General features: G+C 40.6%; 1 protein-coding gene across 1 annotated transcript in view; it reads right to left on the reverse strand.

The window, feature by feature from the left end:
* The window catches only part of LOC121950740 (cytosolic carboxypeptidase 4), a 149038-nt gene that overhangs the window by 35489 nt on the left and 95166 nt on the right, over positions 1-18383 (reverse strand). Inside the window, exons 19-20 of the mRNA XM_042496838.1 lie at positions 4686-4839; positions 1859-2039 (exon numbers count right to left, since the gene is read on the reverse strand). Of these exons, the coding sequence (XP_042352772.1) occupies positions 1859-2039; positions 4686-4839 (335 nt within the window). The remainder of the gene's footprint in view (positions 1-1858; positions 2040-4685; positions 4840-18383) is intronic.

Raw genomic sequence — 18383 nt, forward strand, 5'->3', positions numbered from 1 at the left:
CATGCATACATACTGTATACTGTCCATGAGCTTTGCTGTGATGCTAATTTTTCTCCAAATTTTCAACAAGTTAGTATAGTTCTCTAAATTCTCCTAAACATGCCTTTGGATTTTTGTACTGAAAATGCCACTTTGCATTCTAGTTTGCCTCTATAGCTGTCGGTTTAAGTCCTTTTCTTCATGGGCTGTTTATGTGTCTGCTCGTGTTCACAACTCCATGCTTGATTCCTTGGCCGTGAACAACTCTGCTTACTAGTGGTTTGGGGCAATAGTAGTGTAGGTATGCTTGATAAAGAGAGGCCCAAGAATGGTGCTCTTGTAGGTGGTGTCCAGCTGAATTATAGTGGGCCGGTTTGAGTCAGAAATGCCAAGGCTGATTCTTTGTCCCAGTCCACCCCTTAGCTGGAAATGGATTTCACCATGCCCTAAATGCATTTGCACCATGTGCTTTAGATTTTGCGCTATAGATTGTCCAAATAGTCTTGCCTTTTGCCTTTCCTTTATTAGATGTGAACAAAACTTGGTGGGTAAGTTCAGGACTTACTGCAGGGTGTATCCACTGAGTGGAAACCACTTTTGATGCTGATGAAGTCAAAATCCCATAAAGGCCATTCATGACCCTGTTTTTGATTTTATGCAAATCAGCAAATGCATGATGGTGGCCTTTGTTATCTAAGAGGCTCTTTTGCTTTGCACATTGAGTTGTAGATGTATTTTCAAATTTCAAGTCAATAAGCTTCAAGGTATTAGGCACATGGCCTGTCAAGTTTTCACTTTTTCAGCTGTCCGCTACCACCTACATTTACCTACTCTCAGAGGGATCACCTACTATGTTGCCGACATCAACACGGCAGCCCTCTGATGATGTGAGAGAAATGAAAGGTAAGCCTACAGTCTAATGAAATGCATTAGGCCACTTTCATTATAACCACAGCATTCAGGACATCCATAGATATCCATAAACTGGTGTTGCATTTTTATTTATTTTTTCCTCCACATGCTATCCGTAATTTTTGCATGTAATTATGTTAACTCATCTGTGTCAAAATGGTGGCAAACTCCTTACCTTTTGATTGACACTTCCCTTGAGCCAAAAGGAGCTTCCATGCCCGCTCCATAGCCTGTAATAGCCAGCGTGGCCCTGTGTTCACTCTCTAGGTCCTGTGTCACTTCTCGGGTTACAGAGCAAATCAATAGCCAACAATTGGCCCCATTTGTTATGGGTCTTGTAGTCAATGACACTCTTCACCTCCAGAATAATTTTGAGCTACTTCCGCACACCACAACAACAACTTCCAACTCATTGTATTTAAACTGATAAAACTCATTGACAGAAGCACAGTGTGATTCTGACCGTGGGGGAAAAGACTTGTTGCTTTTCAAAAAGGACTATGGATGTTCATGTACTAAATATTGAACAAAAAAAAAGCTTTCAACTGGCTTTCTGTGTGCCTTGGATAGGTTCTTAAGGTGGATTGGGGTGAATTTTCCAGAATGTTTAAGCAGATTTATTGAGAGGAAGACGAAAGCAACACTAAAAACCCTTTGTTCAACCCTTCAGTTTAGCTAGATTTTGACTAAACTGCTACTGTTTGCAGTTCTCCAAATACCTTTAAATATAAAGCTCAGACTGCTCACACTAAAAATAAATGAGAAATGGCCCCATTAGTATCCTCTTCTATATTCCTATGCTGCAGTTCTTAGCTATATATAAATACATATATATACATAATATATATATATATAATATATATATAAATACATATATATACATATATATATATATATATATACGCATAAGTGGGTTTCACGCTAATGTGGAGTTCTGCATCCTGCACTGTTCATGCCTCCCACTCACGTGCCATTGATGACTCCGTCTGGGTTGAGCATGGGGATGAGCTTGAAGACAAAGGCCTCCCTCAGACTCTCAGCTACAGGGTCACTGCTGCAAAGAAACTCAAGGGTGCCCTTCATTACCCAGCTGGCATTGGACTCACCAGGATGGACACGGCCTGTTAGTACGATACAGGGACGGTTGCCTGGACAGAGAGAAATGTTGACATGATACACAGAATATAGAAAATTAGAGTTCATGGTGTTTCAGAATCTTGCTCCAAATCATCAGGTATAATGGAAAAAGTAAGAGTGACTCAATCTATCTTGCTTTACCCTGAATACTGAAAAAACAGTAACTATGTACTTTTCAAAACAGAAAAATCAAAGTATGCTTCCCAGCATGTATGGTAGACAATTAATAGAAAAAATGTTGAGGAGTTTAAATGTGAGGTCCTTTTAGAACCCACTTTGACCTTCAAGAAGAATATAAAACAGACGTATCATGTTTTAAAATAGGATGCATGGTGGTGTAGTAGCAAGAGGGTCCCAGGTTTGAATCCACGGTGGTCCACCATAAAACCAAATTCTCTGTGCAGAGTTTGCATGCTCTCCCTGTGTCGGTGTCGGTTTCGGTTTCTTCCCACAGTTCAGACATGCAGGTTCATTGGCGACTCTAAATTGTCCATAGGGGTGAATGTGTGATTGGTTCTCTATCTTTGTGTGTCAGCCCTGTGATGGTCTGTCGACGTATCTAGAGTGTACCCCGTCCCTTGCCCAATGACAGTTGGGATTGGCTCCAGTCCCCCCACTACCCTTAAGAAGATAAAGCAGTGAAGGGACAATAAATAAAAGTTTTAAAATATTATATTGCTAACTTCCTCCACATTAGAAACTCTCTGTAAACTGAAGCCTCTGTGTTCTCTGAGTTTCAGGCATCGTTCAATTATCCAGGTTGGAACCTTTATTAAAGCTGTGCTGATGGTTTGGTGTCTCCTCTTCACTCATCTCAACAATACATTATGCTATGTCAGTGATAGTGACAGCTGACCAATTAGGTCGATTTCCAGAGGTCAAGAGTGATAATTGAAATGCTGCCCAAGATTCATACTACTACTAACATTTCTCAGTGTCAATGATTACAATGTGAATGGTGTACGACAGCATGCCAACACAACACAACAAGAGAATTCAAAAGATAGCTGTGAAAGACAGCTGGGCTTAAGAAATGCAACAGCCACCTGGTGGCTGCTTAAAACTACAAACCAGCACAAACATGACGGTTACCAAAGTAAATCTCCATGTTCACAGCAGACACATTACAAATATTAACAAACAGTAACATTTGTATTGTCTTAAATGATTTAGCACTGCCCAAGTTCTAATCCCAGTAACGATAGCACTAAGATAGCATCATCAGCATGTAAATGTCTTTAGCTTGCAAGTTAAAGCAATAAGTTTGTGACTCAAAGAAATGTATTTTATATATAATGGTTTGATTTTATGGAATAAATAATGGCTATGCAATGCACGTTATGATTGACATTACCTGTGATGTTTCTCCGGACTACTTGGTACGCTCTTGCCCTCCATGTTTGCCTCTGGGGCATGTGCATGTGCAGTTGGAGGAATCGCGGATCGAATACTCTCCCTGCGACCTGACTGTGACCTCAGTGACGTCATTTCAGCACTTTTCATTTTGTAGCCGTAAACTTGGATTTGTGCTCACAGTGAAGACTTCACAGTCGTAGAAACGCGAGTTATATTCATAAGACTTTGCACTAACAGATTTTACACTCATACTCATACAAAAACAATCCAAACTCGAACCCAGTTTCACAGACTCATGTATATGATAGCAGAATTTTGTGAAAAACAACTTTTTTGACACAGAAATTGTTAAAATTACAAATAAGAATGATTAATTATGGATACATCTTTTTGACAGCTATCTTACACCATATCATTCCAGCCTGCTCTTTTTTCTTCGAAAAATATCACCATGAAGCTCCATTCTGTGAACTATAAACAGGTGCAGACTTCACTTTGTATCACAGCTAAACAATAAAATACAGTGAGTGCTGCTAGACAGAGGAGTCAGTGACAACAACCCCGACCACATGTAAGCGTACTGTCTGTGATGGAAACATTACACAGAACTAGGGTTGAGATACTTAGGTGATATTTTTGATTCCAAAGGTACTATATCCAAAACTTTTGATAGAAATGCAGCTTTAGTGGCAGAAATCCCCAGCTGGGTCATGAGATGTATGCACTGGGGATGAATCTGGCAGTGCTCCACATTCCAGTGGACATGTTTTAGTAAATTTTAATCCTTATGAATTTAGTCTGTGCATTTCCTGGAGATAAAAGCAAGTGTATATTACAGTAAACCATTTTTAAAAAGATGTTTTAAAATGCATGCATGTGGTGAAATCAGGCAGTCAGTTTGAATTCCTGAAATACTGATTATGTTGGGCATTGAGGAAAATGATGAGATGAAATTGCATAATGCCCAGTGTGGAATAGCAGCTACAACAGTATAGTATAGTAGTAATAGTATAATTGTATATTGTATAATGATTATCATATGGTTTTCTCCTAAATATATATTTTTTTTCATATTTCTAACAACTAAGGGTCATTGGCTTTCAATTAGTGAAAAAAAGCAAAGCCTTAGATATCTTTTTTTGTCAGGATGGCTGGCTGGTTGTCACACACTCACACACAAACACACACCTGTACACTCTGCACAGATGTCTCCCTATTTACATGACCTTCAGCACTCTCTCTGACCCTTTATCCCAACTCATCACACACATGCACACACACACATCTATACCCATACTCACGGAGCTGGTTAATGTCTCTCCAGCCCCTGCTGGCAGGACAGGCGGTGATGGTGACCAATGGACATGAGTTTCCAGCCAAAGTGCCACAAAGAATCTGATGCTGGAAAAACACCTTGCTGGGATCCACTGATTTCTTCAGCACCTGCAGATGAGCCTGACAGACACAATCAATATATGAGTACGGTCAACATGTAGGTCCTATATGAACATGCCCATATAGTGCTGTCATGTACAGCACCATGTTTTACATTGGATTGCCTCTGCACTGCAGCACATGGCATTTGAATTTAAACTGTGTGAGATTAACTGTCCTATTAACTGAGATTATCTGACTATTCAGGTTGTTTGAAGGCATTAAATCTTATTGGACGAACAGTGTCAAACCTGTCTCCTGATGTTTAAACAATACTCGTTTGCTGTATCCAATATGAAGGTAATATGATAGTGCCCAAATAATGGGTTCATAAACATCACAAGGAAAAGTTTGTAATGGAAATTCAGACTGATTTGCAGACAAACTGTTCTGCCTTCAATACCTATTTGTGGCATTTAAAGCACTATTCATGCTTACATTGTGCTTTTTAAACAACTAGAAATATTTCGTCAAGTGTCTAGGGTATTTTGAGTTGACTGTGAAGACACAACAGGAAATGAGAGAGAGAGAGAGAGACAGAGAAAGTGAGAGAAGTCCCTAGACTAGGCTCCAACCAGTGGCATCAGCACATTTTCATCCCAAGTCATCACATGTTGCTGCTTTGCTGAGGATTCTGCATCTACTATTATGTTCCGGGATGCCGGTACCATGACCTCAACACAATAACACGGTGAGATGATACTGCACGTGGTTATTGTTACACTTGTTGAAATGATGGGCCGCTCACTCTCAGTGCAACACATTTATTTCTTTCAGTAGAAACCTGTAGAAATACAAAAATGCAGTTTAGATCTGTAGCACTCTCGGTAGTGTATATGTGAAACTGTGTGTTTGAAAAAACAGAGAAAATTGTTGCCCACCCCCTCGCCCCTTCTTAAATTTTGAACTGCGTTAAAACTAAGATCTCAAAACAGGAGGCAACTACTTTTGTCTCATGCCTAAAATGTTAAACCACAGGGTGTTCTGAACGGATGCATTTCAATGGGTGATGTTATTTCTGTTAAGCTCAGATTTGTCAGCAGAGGGCGTTCTAAGCTTTACATTAGACTGGGCATCAGTAGCTGACGCCAGTAAAGATGAAGTGTTAGTCAGTACATGATGAGCAAGTTCAAGTGTATATGTTACTGATTCCAGGTGTCCCATCACTACATTATGAGCAGTGCATTTCTGTGCTCTTTCACATCAGGGCTTGAAGGCCATACTAAAAGTACTCCTGCCCTTTGAGACGCTGGAGCAGGTGGCTGAGCCTGATATCAGAGAAGGCCTTGAAGCTGGGAGGTCTCTATATTCCTTTCCTTTTCTGGAAAAAGATTAGGAGACAGTTGAGGAAAGCCCAGAAAACAACAGGTGGGTCCATTACAGAGAAACAGCTTTCTCCAGCACGGGAAACTTTTCGGAAGCCAGATCCTACACGTCCAACAAATGAGCCTGCAGAAGAGGCAGAAGGCAGGGCAAACTGCAAGCAGCCAGGAAAAAACAGTTTCACCAGGGCCAAAGTGCAAGGGACCATTGTCAGTCCCCATGTAGTATTAGTGTGTTTGGAGGAAGGCATTTGTCTCTAACCCCAGGATTCCACCAGCAGCATGTCCACAGCATTACGGCTGCGCCGCTTTTTTTTTTTTTTTTGTGCTCCATCATCCACATGGCTCAATATCCTACCAAGAGCGTCTGTTAAGCATTTCAGGAGCAGAGCCCTGCCAGTTTATACTGTAGACCCTATGAAATTGTGCTTATTTCATCATTTTCCCTTGATTTTGAGGTCATTTTTCCTTGATTTTAGTGGTTCTACCATGGCTCTTTGTTCGGAATGCAGCCTACAGTCCTGCAGTAAATCACAGCCGATTTTCAGTTTAAAAAAAAAAAAAAGCTTAATAGTTGCACAGATCTGTAAAAATAAATCTAGTTATTCATTAAAAGATAGACGATTTGTGGCTGTGATTTAGTTAAAAACATATCGATCTTATCAATTATACAGATTGATAATTAATAATTCAATCATAAACAAAATAGATATTAGGTAGATAAGATTTTAACCGTGATTTTGTTAACAATACAGTGCTGATGTTAATTATGGTTGACTTTCTGTCCATTTCATATATGGTGCCTGTTATCAGGAGCATGAATTCTGCTGCTGGACACAATACAGAGGGCTGCTGGACGGAGAAGCAGCAGATGCAGCCGATGTAACGTTTTAGTCAAGTTAAACGTGATCCCGAGTCTTTGCAAAGCGTTTTAATTTGAAAATTTACCAGATGAAATGGTACTTGACTTCCTGCCTAGTTTAATCTCCTCTGTGCAGCTTGACGCGGTTGCTGTCTATGTCCGGCGAAAATAGACTTGCTGCATATTTCACGTGGAGTGGAGTGGCAAGCCACAGCTGAGACATTCTGAGGTGCGCTTGGTGGAATAAAAAACATTGACTAGAATGTCTGCGATGGGCTCCAGAGGCCGTGCTGTGGCTGTAACGTGCCGGTGACAGACTCGGTGAAATTTAGGTTCTGAGCAAGTTTTGATGATAACAGATGTAGTGGAGGGCAAATGAAGTGGAGGGCAGATTGAGGTGTGATGTTGCCATGCAGATGGACAAAGAGCAAAGACTCCCCAAACTCATAGGGATCCTCAGCCACTTGCTTGGACTCCTTGTTCCTGTTCCTAGGCAACAATGTGTATGACATTCAAAGCTTAATGAGCGGTTGGTACATGGCATCATTTTGCTCAGGGACCCAGGAAATCCGAATGACAGCTCATTGTTTCGGTTCACAACAGAAAGCATCCTGTCAGTACTCAAAGGAAAACAACTTGACCCACTCTCCTGGGTCACTTACCTGCATGGTCTCCTTATTGAGAACTCGGCAGACAAAGAAGCGGAATATTTGTGTCTCTACAGGATGCTTGGGCATCCCCATCTGGATGGCTATAACACACATCAAAGGTCAGGTCAAAAGATTTTATCATTGGTTGACAACCATAGAACATGTGTAATGTTCTGTTAGATCTACATATCTGGATACACCGATGTGCACGGAGGAGTTTGGCCTGCTCTTGACATCAAGAAGAACAAAGCCCTATGGTTGTGTGCTATGCACCAACGTGGGGAGGTCCCAAGCTCAGGAGAACTTGAGGTGTATTATGGTCCATTTCTCTTCACAAAGAGACCTTGAGGTCAGAGGTCTAGGGATGGTCAAGCCTGGGAGTCAAGTGTGTAGTATACTGGAGCCAGGTTAAGAATAACATGGAATGAGGCTCCCTCCAAAAAAGGATATATTTGTGGGGTCTTGTGATTGATTACAGCAGGTGAAGAGTTGTTTTACCGAAGAATGTATTGATGCCTGAACCTATATAAGAGACTTGCATGAACTGTAAGAGAGAGAGATTCGTATTGGTCCTGAATCCTCCCACAGGCAGACCATGGTGCCTGGTGGATGCTGAACTTCGTTGTAATAAACTTATTCTTATGCAACCAAGTCGTTGACAGTGGAGGTTTCTTCATCATCTACACATCATTGCTATTTAATAAACAACAAACTAAAGAGAGTTCATGCACATCAACTGGCAAAAGAGCCAGGAAGTCTTGCTGGAAGAGGACACAAGTATGTACATGAAAGATAAGGCCATATCTTAAAGACCTCTTGAGGGTTTAGAAACATCAGACCCAGCTGAGTTTCATCTTGTCAGTGTGGCTGACAAAGGTGGTGTATGCAAGCATTGCCAAGATCCTGTGAACCAGATCACTGATCATTCCTGCCAACTCTGAGCTCTGTGGCTCTTTTGTGCACAATACATTGATTTGAATACCTTATATAGGGTCAGAAAACAACGAAAGATCAACGTTGTCTTTACTTCTCTCCTCTGGATTAAGCCATGCGGCAAAAAGTGCAATAAGGGTGAGCATGGTATTCATCTGGATTTTTGGAACTACAGATCTGAGTTGAGAACTTGCAAGACATTTCTAACAATGTTGTGCTAATTTTACCAAAATATGTTACACTTGTTCAAATAATGGGCTGCTCACTCTCGGTGGAAAACATTTATTTATTTTGGTAGAAACCTGTAGAAACATAGAAAAACGCAGTTTAGATCCGAAGCACTCTCGGTAGTGTATAAACTTGAACTCACTTATCAGGTACTAACTAGCACTACTTTAAACTCCTACCTCATACTCTCTGACCCTTCAGCAAACAACATAAACAACAATTTATTTATTATTATTATTTATTAATATAAATTCATGTGCAGTGCTCCAGACACGTTACTTCTGATACAGTACACAATCCTCTCTCACACATTAACCTGCCAAAATACCCATGCTCAGTACTCAAATACATCTCTACCTTACTTTCACAGAGTTTACAAATAAGTAATGGCATGTGACAGTAGCTATAAAAATACTCACCTTTAAAGTGCTAAATTACTCCTTTAACAAATAAACAAGTAATGCATACTTTATGAACATGAAAACCATGAAATAAACATCTCAATATATTCACAGTACTCCAGCCAAAGTGACTTAATGAACCTAACTTATTAACCTTCAGCGTTTTTATCCATATATTTTTTTAAACATCTATGAATTACTCTTATGAACTAACAATATCTACTTTAACTTATTTTTAACCCAGGATCAATTATTGTATTTATCTTGCACTATTCTAACATAGTTGACAATAAAACTACTTAAACAAGGAGTCTGGAACACACTGTCCTCCTCAAGAACCTGCGGAATGCTCCTTTTACTCTATAACATGCAGAATAAACACAAACAGTGGCATAAGCATTTAGAAGAAATTAGTATGAACGTGTTAAGGCCTATATATGTTAGCTTAGCCTGCTTGACATTTCACATGGCCAATCCGTGTTTCTAACCATTTACCTGGTTTATCATGTGTCACACTGTTTGTTTTCATATTTAAGTCTTAACTATATGTTTCTCTGAACATTCATTTCACTCACTTTAGCTTACACAGAGAGTTACTAGCTTTGTGTTTAGCTACCGGAGTTGTCTCTATCGACGCCTGCCATCTTAGATGCGAATGTGGGGCGGCACACATGCACACTTTTAACCACTGTCAAATTCAATGGTTTTCACTGTCACAGTTACAAACTTATGCTCGGCTAACACATCGTACTGTTGTCTACTGCCAGGGTGTTCATTAGAGTCAGCTTACCTGTAGAAACATACAAAAATGCAGTTTAGATCCAGAGTGCTGTCAGTAGTGTATACACTTGAACTCGCTCATCACGTACTGACTAGCACATCCTCTTTACTAGCGTCAGCTACAGAAGCCTAGTCTCCTGTAAAGCTTAGAGTGCCCTCTGCTGACAAAGCTGAGTTTAACAGAAATAACATCACCCATTCAAATGCATTCACTCAGAACACCCTGTGTTAATACATTTTTGTTATGGTTTGGTTTTGTGCTGTGTGTGTTTTTTTCTTGTTGTTCTGTTGTCTGTTTCTCTCTCTCGCGCTCTTTCTTGCAGTGCTTGTGTTTGGCAGGGGGCGTGGTTTGCTCTTCCCACTGTAGCTGACCAGACACACCTGTCTTTGTTCATCTATACAAGCCCTACTATAAGCCTGGTCTCAACCTCACTTTGATGCCGAAGAATTCCATCTTGTATGGTAGTACTTCATGTATGCTCTCAGTGCATTTGTTTGTGTGTGTTTTTGTGATTGCTCGACTAATACCAGTGTTTTTTGTGCTCAGGTCTCTAGTGTGTCTTAGCCATCATCAGACTGCCGTTTCCTGTGTTAATTCATGTGTTTATCATTTTGCCATCTCCATTGAACACTTGGAAGCCAGCCAGCTCCCTGTCTCCTCTGCCTTCCATCTTGCTTTTTGTTTTTGCCTGTGCAAATAAACTCTGTTACCTTGTGCTACCTAAATCTGTCTCTGCTTTGGGGTCCAACCATACACCAACTGTAAAAGAATTATTCGTCCAGTATGAACTCCACAGACACTCAGAGGCTAAAGCTCTTTAGGCTCTGTCCACTAAAGGCACTCAAGTGGGACAATGTGAAAGAGCACTACAAGAGATCATGGATGCTCTCAATACTCTCACTGCCAGCGTGATTCAACTCAATGGCCACACAGACCAGCTACCCACTCAACTGGCTTCCACAGCTGCTCCTGCTCCATCTGTTACTGCTTAAACTCCTGCTGCTGCTCTCTCCAGCCTTCCAGCCCAGCCAACCCTGTGAACCCTTCATCTCTACACCTGTCAGATATTCAGGTAGTTTACGGACATGTAGCCAGTTTCTTCACCATTGCTCTCTTGTTCTTTGACAGAAACCTTCTACTTATGCCTCTGATGATGCTAAAGTCATTTTCATTCATAATGAGTTTATTATCTGAGAAGGCTTTGGCATGGCAATAGCTATGGCTTACAGTAGCTCACCAATTTGTCTCTCATTTCAGTCTTTTACTGAAGAAATGCTAAGAGTTTTTGATCACCCACTATATCCCCGTATGGCTGAGGCTTTTGCAGCGGCACAGATTTGAGTCTGGCCTGTAGCACTTTGCCGCATGTCATTCCCCCTTCTCTCTCCCACCTCTCCTGTCCATCTTACACTGTCCTGACAATAAAGGGAAAGCTGGGTGACTCCTGATCCAAATGGTGTGTACACTAAATCCTCTTAACTTCTAATTTAAAATTAAAAAAATATATATAACAAAATAGTTTTTAAATCAAAATAAAAATTAAACAGTTTTCAATGTCTTTAAAAAACAAATTCCCATGTGCCTGCAGCTGATGTTTTGACCCTAGTGGGTCTTCTTCAGGCCTAAGGCACACTAAAAGTGTAAGAAAAAGAAAAAACAGCGGTCTGTTGTAGCTGGTTAAAGAGATGTTTTCCCTTCAAAGGTCTGATTAAGAGTGAGCTTGTCTGAAGGCGGGTCATTTTCTACTCCCCAGTCTCTGTACGTTCCACTTTCACTTTCCATATTCATGTTTTTGTTTTTTTTAACCTTGTAATAACCAAACACTATATTGCACTTGTTTTTTAGCCCTTATACCAATGAATGCAACCCAACCCTAATTAATTTATTCCTCCTCATGTGTTATATAGCCAAATGTGATTTTAACTAAATTTTAATATTTTTGTCCCTGATATCACCATTTGTTAATCCATGTAATTATTACTTTAGTGTTTTTAATCAGTGTATTTATTGTAAATTATTGCCCAAATATTCCCAAATCCCCTTGTTGCGCATTTATTAGTAAATATATTTATTTTTGGAGGGTGTTACATTTGTTAAAGCTTCTAAACCATGTGAGTGTGGTTGAGATTAGTTTTAGGGAAGGAAGGTTTTGGTTAGGGCAGTGGATGGGGAAGGTTATGGTAAGGGTAGGGAGTAAGGAAAATTGGTATTAGGAAGGGAATATAGATGGTTGTGGTTAGGAAGGATTTGGGTTACATTAGTTACATCTCATGTTCAAACCTAATGTCTCTTTTGTGCCCAAAGAATAAATTAACTTCCTTTCGAGATCTTTCTTTCAACACCAGACCAAGTCGAACTCCTTTGAAATCCAGCCACTCTAACAGAATCCCAGCCATGTAACAAAACATGTTTGACCAGAGGAATATTCATTTCCCTCTTATTCTTGATATTGTATCTGTGTTGTATTGTGGAGATCAAGTTTTTTGTGTATTCTATATACTGTGTTCCACATTTGGAATAGAAAATAACATACACACAGTTTGAAGATGGTGGACTAAAGTGTTGTGGTATTTTGAAAATTGTTTTCTCAACCTTAATCTGCAAAATCGATTTTCCAGCATGTTAGGTTATTCTTGTTGGAATGGTTTTAATTTGGCCCTGATCAAGATGTATTTCAAATCCTTGTTTCTCCTGTAGGCCGACATTACTTTATAATTTGGAATTACATCATGATTTGCATGAGGTTTTCAAAATTAGTTTTCAACTTTCCAGAAAGCATTCGGCTGGCTGATGAAAATTAAGTAATTATTGGAATCAATTCCCTGTAATCCTAGTCTTTCCATTTTCAGGCAGTGTCTCAAAAAAGACCTTGAATATCCTCTCTCCTGTAACACTCTAAAAATAATTCTCACTGCTTCCTTGAAATCCATTTGTTGGTTGCAAATCCGACTAAACCGCATCAATTGTGATTTGACTATCCCTCTTAACATATGTCAGGGGTGTCCAAACTTTTTTCACTGAGAGCCACATACAGAAAAAATATATGAAAGGCTGGGCCACTCACTAGAGGTGAGGTATTTTGCCTCACCTCTAGTGTATTAAAGTTAACAAAATCAATCAAATGTAGATTAATACCCATTAATGGGTATTTCGTTTATTTTGTTATAAAAAAAAGGGGGGGGGGGGGGTTGGCAGCTCATTCTCAAAACAGCAGGAAAAAAAGGGGACAAGGGGATGGGTATATTTAAGCTAATTATGCAAATATGTTATTGGGGATGTTAACAAATCAACTAAAGTTTGTTAGAAAATGTTACTTAAATGTTAAAACTTTAATTGACTGAATTTATTAAGTAATTGGGCTTGTGAATACAGTGTAACATATTTTTAACTCACCTATAATGGGAACAGTGCTGCACTTAGTGGGAGCAGTGTTGCTGCGCTTGGACTGAAGGATGGCTGGCAGACCAAGAGTAAGTTTGGTGGCTGAGATGCGAAGGACATCATAGAGATGGCTGTTGGACATTTTGGTTCTCAGTCTGCTTTTGTTCAGAGTTACCAGAGAAAATGTTTGCTCACATATGTACATTGAGCCGAACAGACTCATAATTCTTTTTGCTTGGCAACGCATCAGAGGAAACTTGGCTTTTTCCAAGTTCTGGTAGAAATTGGGTAGGGAGAGAAGCTGATGCTGATTCTTCAAAGAATCATCACACTGCATTTGAATAAGTTCTTATTGCAGACTCTCTTCCAATTCTTCTGCATCCATCAGGAAGGGGGTCAAGAACAGCTGGATTTCTTTCTCAATGACCAAAAAATATTGGAAGCACTGACTGAATTCTGTCATAAGAGATGTGATGACAGACACATATTTCCCCTTTTGATTTCAGACAGCATGAGAAAGTGTGCAACATTGAAGTTGCTTAGTTGTGTCTCAAAGAAACGTAGCTTCGCATGGAATACTTTCATGTGTGCGTAAAGTTGTGGTACAAGCTGGTCTTTGCCTTGCAAGTTCTTGTTCAGTGTGTTGAGATGATCAGTAAAACTAGAAGTGCCAGGTCTACCAGCCATAGAGGATCACTCAATTCACAAAGGGGTGGGTACCTCTCTTTCAAAACTGGTCAATTTCTGATCTTAGGGAATAAAACCTAGATGCACAGAGCCGTGACAGAGCCAGCACACATTAGAATGATAGGTAGGTCCCCGTATTAAGCATCAACATCAAATAAGAAAGCTTTAAATTGTCTGTGGTGGAGCCCTCATGCTCGAATTATGTTGATAGTTTTCACAACTGTGTACAACACATCGCCAAGCTGGATTGTCTTGGCACAGAGGGCTTCTTGGTGGATGATGCAGTGCATTTTAATAGCCTCACATCCACTCTCTTGCACCGTGGCACACACCATAGAGGCCATTCCTTTGCGCTCGCCTGTCATAGCTGGAGCCCCATCGGTTGTAACTCCACACAGCTTGTCCCATTTAAGTCCCATCTTGTCAATTGCATATGACACAGCTTCAAACATGTCCTTACCCATGAATGTGTCCTTGAGACTTCTAAGATCAAGCAGCTTCTCCGTAATGCAAAAGGTATCATCAACTCCACGCAAAAGAATTAACAGCTGTGCGTCGTCTGTAGCATCTGTGCTCTCATCACATGCATTGGAGTAAAAATTAAAAGCACAAGCTTTTATGTGACACTTGATGCTTTCAGTTAGCTGACAAGCCTTTCAATTCGCCACACAATTGTGTTTCTGGACATGCTCATATTGTTGAATTCCTGCTTCTTTTCTGGGCACATTATTCCTGTGACTTTAGTGAGGCACTGTTTTATAAAGTCACCATCTGAGAAAGGTTTCCCATGTCACGCTATGAGTTGAGCTACCTCATATCTGGCTATTGTGGCATTTTCTTGTGTTTTGTTAGCACGGAAAAAAATACTATTGTTGAGCTGGCAGGCTAGCTGCCATTTGTCTAACTTACTCTTCTTGCTCTCTTCACATTAAACTCTTTCATCACTGCAACACTTTCATTGCAAATCAAACAGACACACTTCCCCTTGACTTCTCTGAAAAAAATATTCATTTTCCCACCCTGTCTGAACTTTTCTGCACTAACTTGCTGTCTTGTGTTTCTTTGGTTCTGCAATTTTTTGTCATCAGTTTTTCTTTGCTTAATTTTGTTTTGCAGAGAAACTGCCTTGGTGTAGACAGTAGCTCCATCTAGTCAATGTCAATGTCAATGTCAGCTTTATTTATATAGCACATTTAAAAACAGCCAGTGGCCAATCAAAGTGCTTTACAGTAAAATAGTAAAAACAATAAAAAGAATAACAAGTAAAACAACAGCAAACAACAGCAACAATAAAAACATGTTGCATATAAATATAGATAAAATGAATATAAACCCAATAAAACTAATCATGCTCCGCAAAAGGCTAAAGTGAACAGGTGCGTCTTCAGTTGGGCTTTAAAAGTGGAGAGACTATTTGCGGTGCGCACACTGAGGGGGAGTGCATTCCACAAAGTGGGAGCTGCGACCGCAAACGCTCTATCCCCTCTAGATTTTAAAAAAGAACGAGGCACATCTAAAATGGCTAGGTTAGCAGACCTAAGGGCTCTGGAGGGTTGGTGTAAATTAACAAGGTCAGCCAGGTACCTCGGGGCCAGTCCATTCAGAGATTTAAAAACAAATAAAAGAATCTTAAAATTGATCCTGTACCTAACCGGAAGCCAGTGTAGGGAAGAGAGCACAGGAGTTATGTGCTCGCGCTTCTTCGTGCCAGTAAGGAGGCGAGCTGCCGCGCTCTGCACAAGCTGCAAGCGGTTAAGCTCGGACTGGTCAATACCACAGTAGAGGGAATTGCAGTAATCCAAGCGAGAAGTAATAAAAGAATGGATTACTATTTCAAGGTCTCTCCGGGGGAGATACGGTTTAACCTTGGTTAAAAGCCTTAGCTGAAAGAAGCTGGACTTGACCACTGCACTAACCTGCTTGTCCAGTTTAAAGGCACCATCAATAATAAAACCAAGATTTCTGGCATGGGTTTGTATGCGCAGAACTACGGGGTCAAGGGAGCTGGCAAGGACCTGAACCAGGTCGGGACGGCCAAACAGGACAACCTCCGTCTTGTTTTCATTTAATTTTAACAGGTTCAGGTCCATCCATGTTTTAACGTCCTTTAAGCAGTCAAACACAGCCTGCAGAGAGTCTTTAGTAGGTGCCTTCACCGGCAAATACACCTGTACGTCATCTGCAAAACAATGAAAAGGGATACCATGCTTCCTAAAAATGGACCCCAGGGGTAGCATATAGAGGGAGAACAGTAGGGGGCCCAGGACTGACCCCTGGGGGACACCGCACGTCAGAGGGGCCACAGAGGAGGAAAACTGTCCCATGCGTACCGAGAAGGATCTCCCAGAGAGGTACGAACTGAACCAGCTCAAAGCAGTACCTTTTTTGCCTACACGGTGTTCAAGGCGTGATAAGAGGATTGAGTGGTCCACCGTATCGAATGCTGCTGTTAGGTCTAGGAGAATTAAAACGACACAGTTGCCAGAGTCAAGATTTAGTAAAAGGTCATTAAAAACCTTTAAAAGAGGAGTTTCGGTGCTGTGGAGAGACTTAAAACCAGATTGAAACAATTCAGAAGCATTGGCTCTCTGTAAAAATCCTCGGAGTTGGTTAAAAACGACTTTCTCTAAAACCTTGGAAATAAAAGGGAGTTTAGAAATAGGCCTATAGTTAGACAGAACCAAGGGATCTAGATTTTTCTTCTTCAGGAGGGGCTGCACCGTAGCATGTTTAAAAGAAGATGGAACACACCCAGAGCTGAGACAAAGATTTAAAAGAAGCAAAATAAAAAACTGAACTGAGGTGAAAACTTCCTTAAACAAACGGGATGGAATGCTGTCAGAGGGGCAGTTAGCAGGACGTAAATGTTCCACTATCTCAGTGATTGTGGAGAGCGTAGCAGGCTCAAACTGCTGAAAGACCGCAGAGCCTGCTGTAGGAACTGAGGGAGTGGTAAAACTAAGAAGTACAATACACTCAAGTGCAAGTTTGATGTGTGGGCCATACTATATTTATAGAATTTGCTTTATAGAAATTGACCGTGGGCCGCTGTTGGCCTGCGGGCCGTAGTTTGGACACCCCTGACGTATGCCTAGTATGAAAGCTTGTTTTAAACAGTAAGGCATGTGTATCCATATTTTTGAAATGTACTTTAATATCCAATTTTTGGCTATGTTCAAATGCTGGTCCTTTATACACAGTTGTGTCCAAAAAGTCCATAGAATGTTGATCAATTTCTTATTTGACCTTAATTGAAGGATCATGTGAATTTAACAGCAAATTCCTCAAATTTGTCTCTCAACCCCATCCAAATAACCCAAATGTCGTCTAAATATTGCAAAATTAATTGGTTTCTTTTGGCATTTTGCCAAGACTTCCTCTTCCCAATTGGCCATTAAACACAAAATCATTTTTGGGTCAAATTGATCTCCAAAAGCTGTAACAATTCTTCATCGGGCTTGTTCATATCAGGATATTTTAGGAATATTTTCTATTTTTATTTTTATACTCCATGTCACTCAATTGCTGATTCACTAAAAACACATATTTCTCCCTATTTAAGATAACTAACGCACTTACCTTATCTGTGGGCTTAATAATTATTTGTTTAATATACACAAGTTCCCGAAGTGCTTTTACCTCCTCGTGATAAATTGTACATTTCTTTGCAAGGTTTGTAATGTATCTTAAAATCCTCCAAATCTTTTTCTACCTAAAGTTTAATTTCTGGCAGTAAAGTTTTTAACAGTGGCCTCCATGTTGAGGTTCCTGTGGGTACATTTTGTTTTATGGAATTTCTAAAATATGTCACTAATTTAATTTTACAGTGGTAATTTTGAATGTCCAATTTAAGTTGTGCCTTTTGTTTTCTACTTGTATCGAGTGTTGGATCAAATGTTAATCCCCAGTTTAAAAGCTCCCATTGTGGTTTGAATAACCTGAAGTTTTTGACTAAAACTGTAATATTTTAAGCCACGAAGTTTTGTTATCGGGGCACTGCTGACCTCGACTCGGGACGTTGTGGATCGGTGGAAGGAATACTTCGAAGACCTCCTCAATCCCACCGACACGCCTTCCGTTGGGGAAGCAGGGCCTGGGGACCCGGGGGTGGGCTCCTCTATCTCTGGGGCTGAGGTTACCGAGGTGGTCAAAAAGCTCCTCGGTGGCAGGGCCCCGGGGGTGGACGAGGTCCGCCCAGAGTTCCTCAAGGCCCTGGATGTTGTGGGGCTGTCGTGGCTGACACGACTCTGCAACATTGCGTGGACATCGGGGGCAGTGCCCTTGGACTGGCAGACTGGGGTGGTGGTCCCTCTTTTCAAG

The sequence above is a fragment of the Plectropomus leopardus genome, chromosome 11, assembly GCF_008729295.1.
Source record: "Plectropomus leopardus isolate mb chromosome 11, YSFRI_Pleo_2.0, whole genome shotgun sequence".
NCBI lineage: Eukaryota > Metazoa > Chordata > Actinopteri > Perciformes > Serranidae > Plectropomus > Plectropomus leopardus.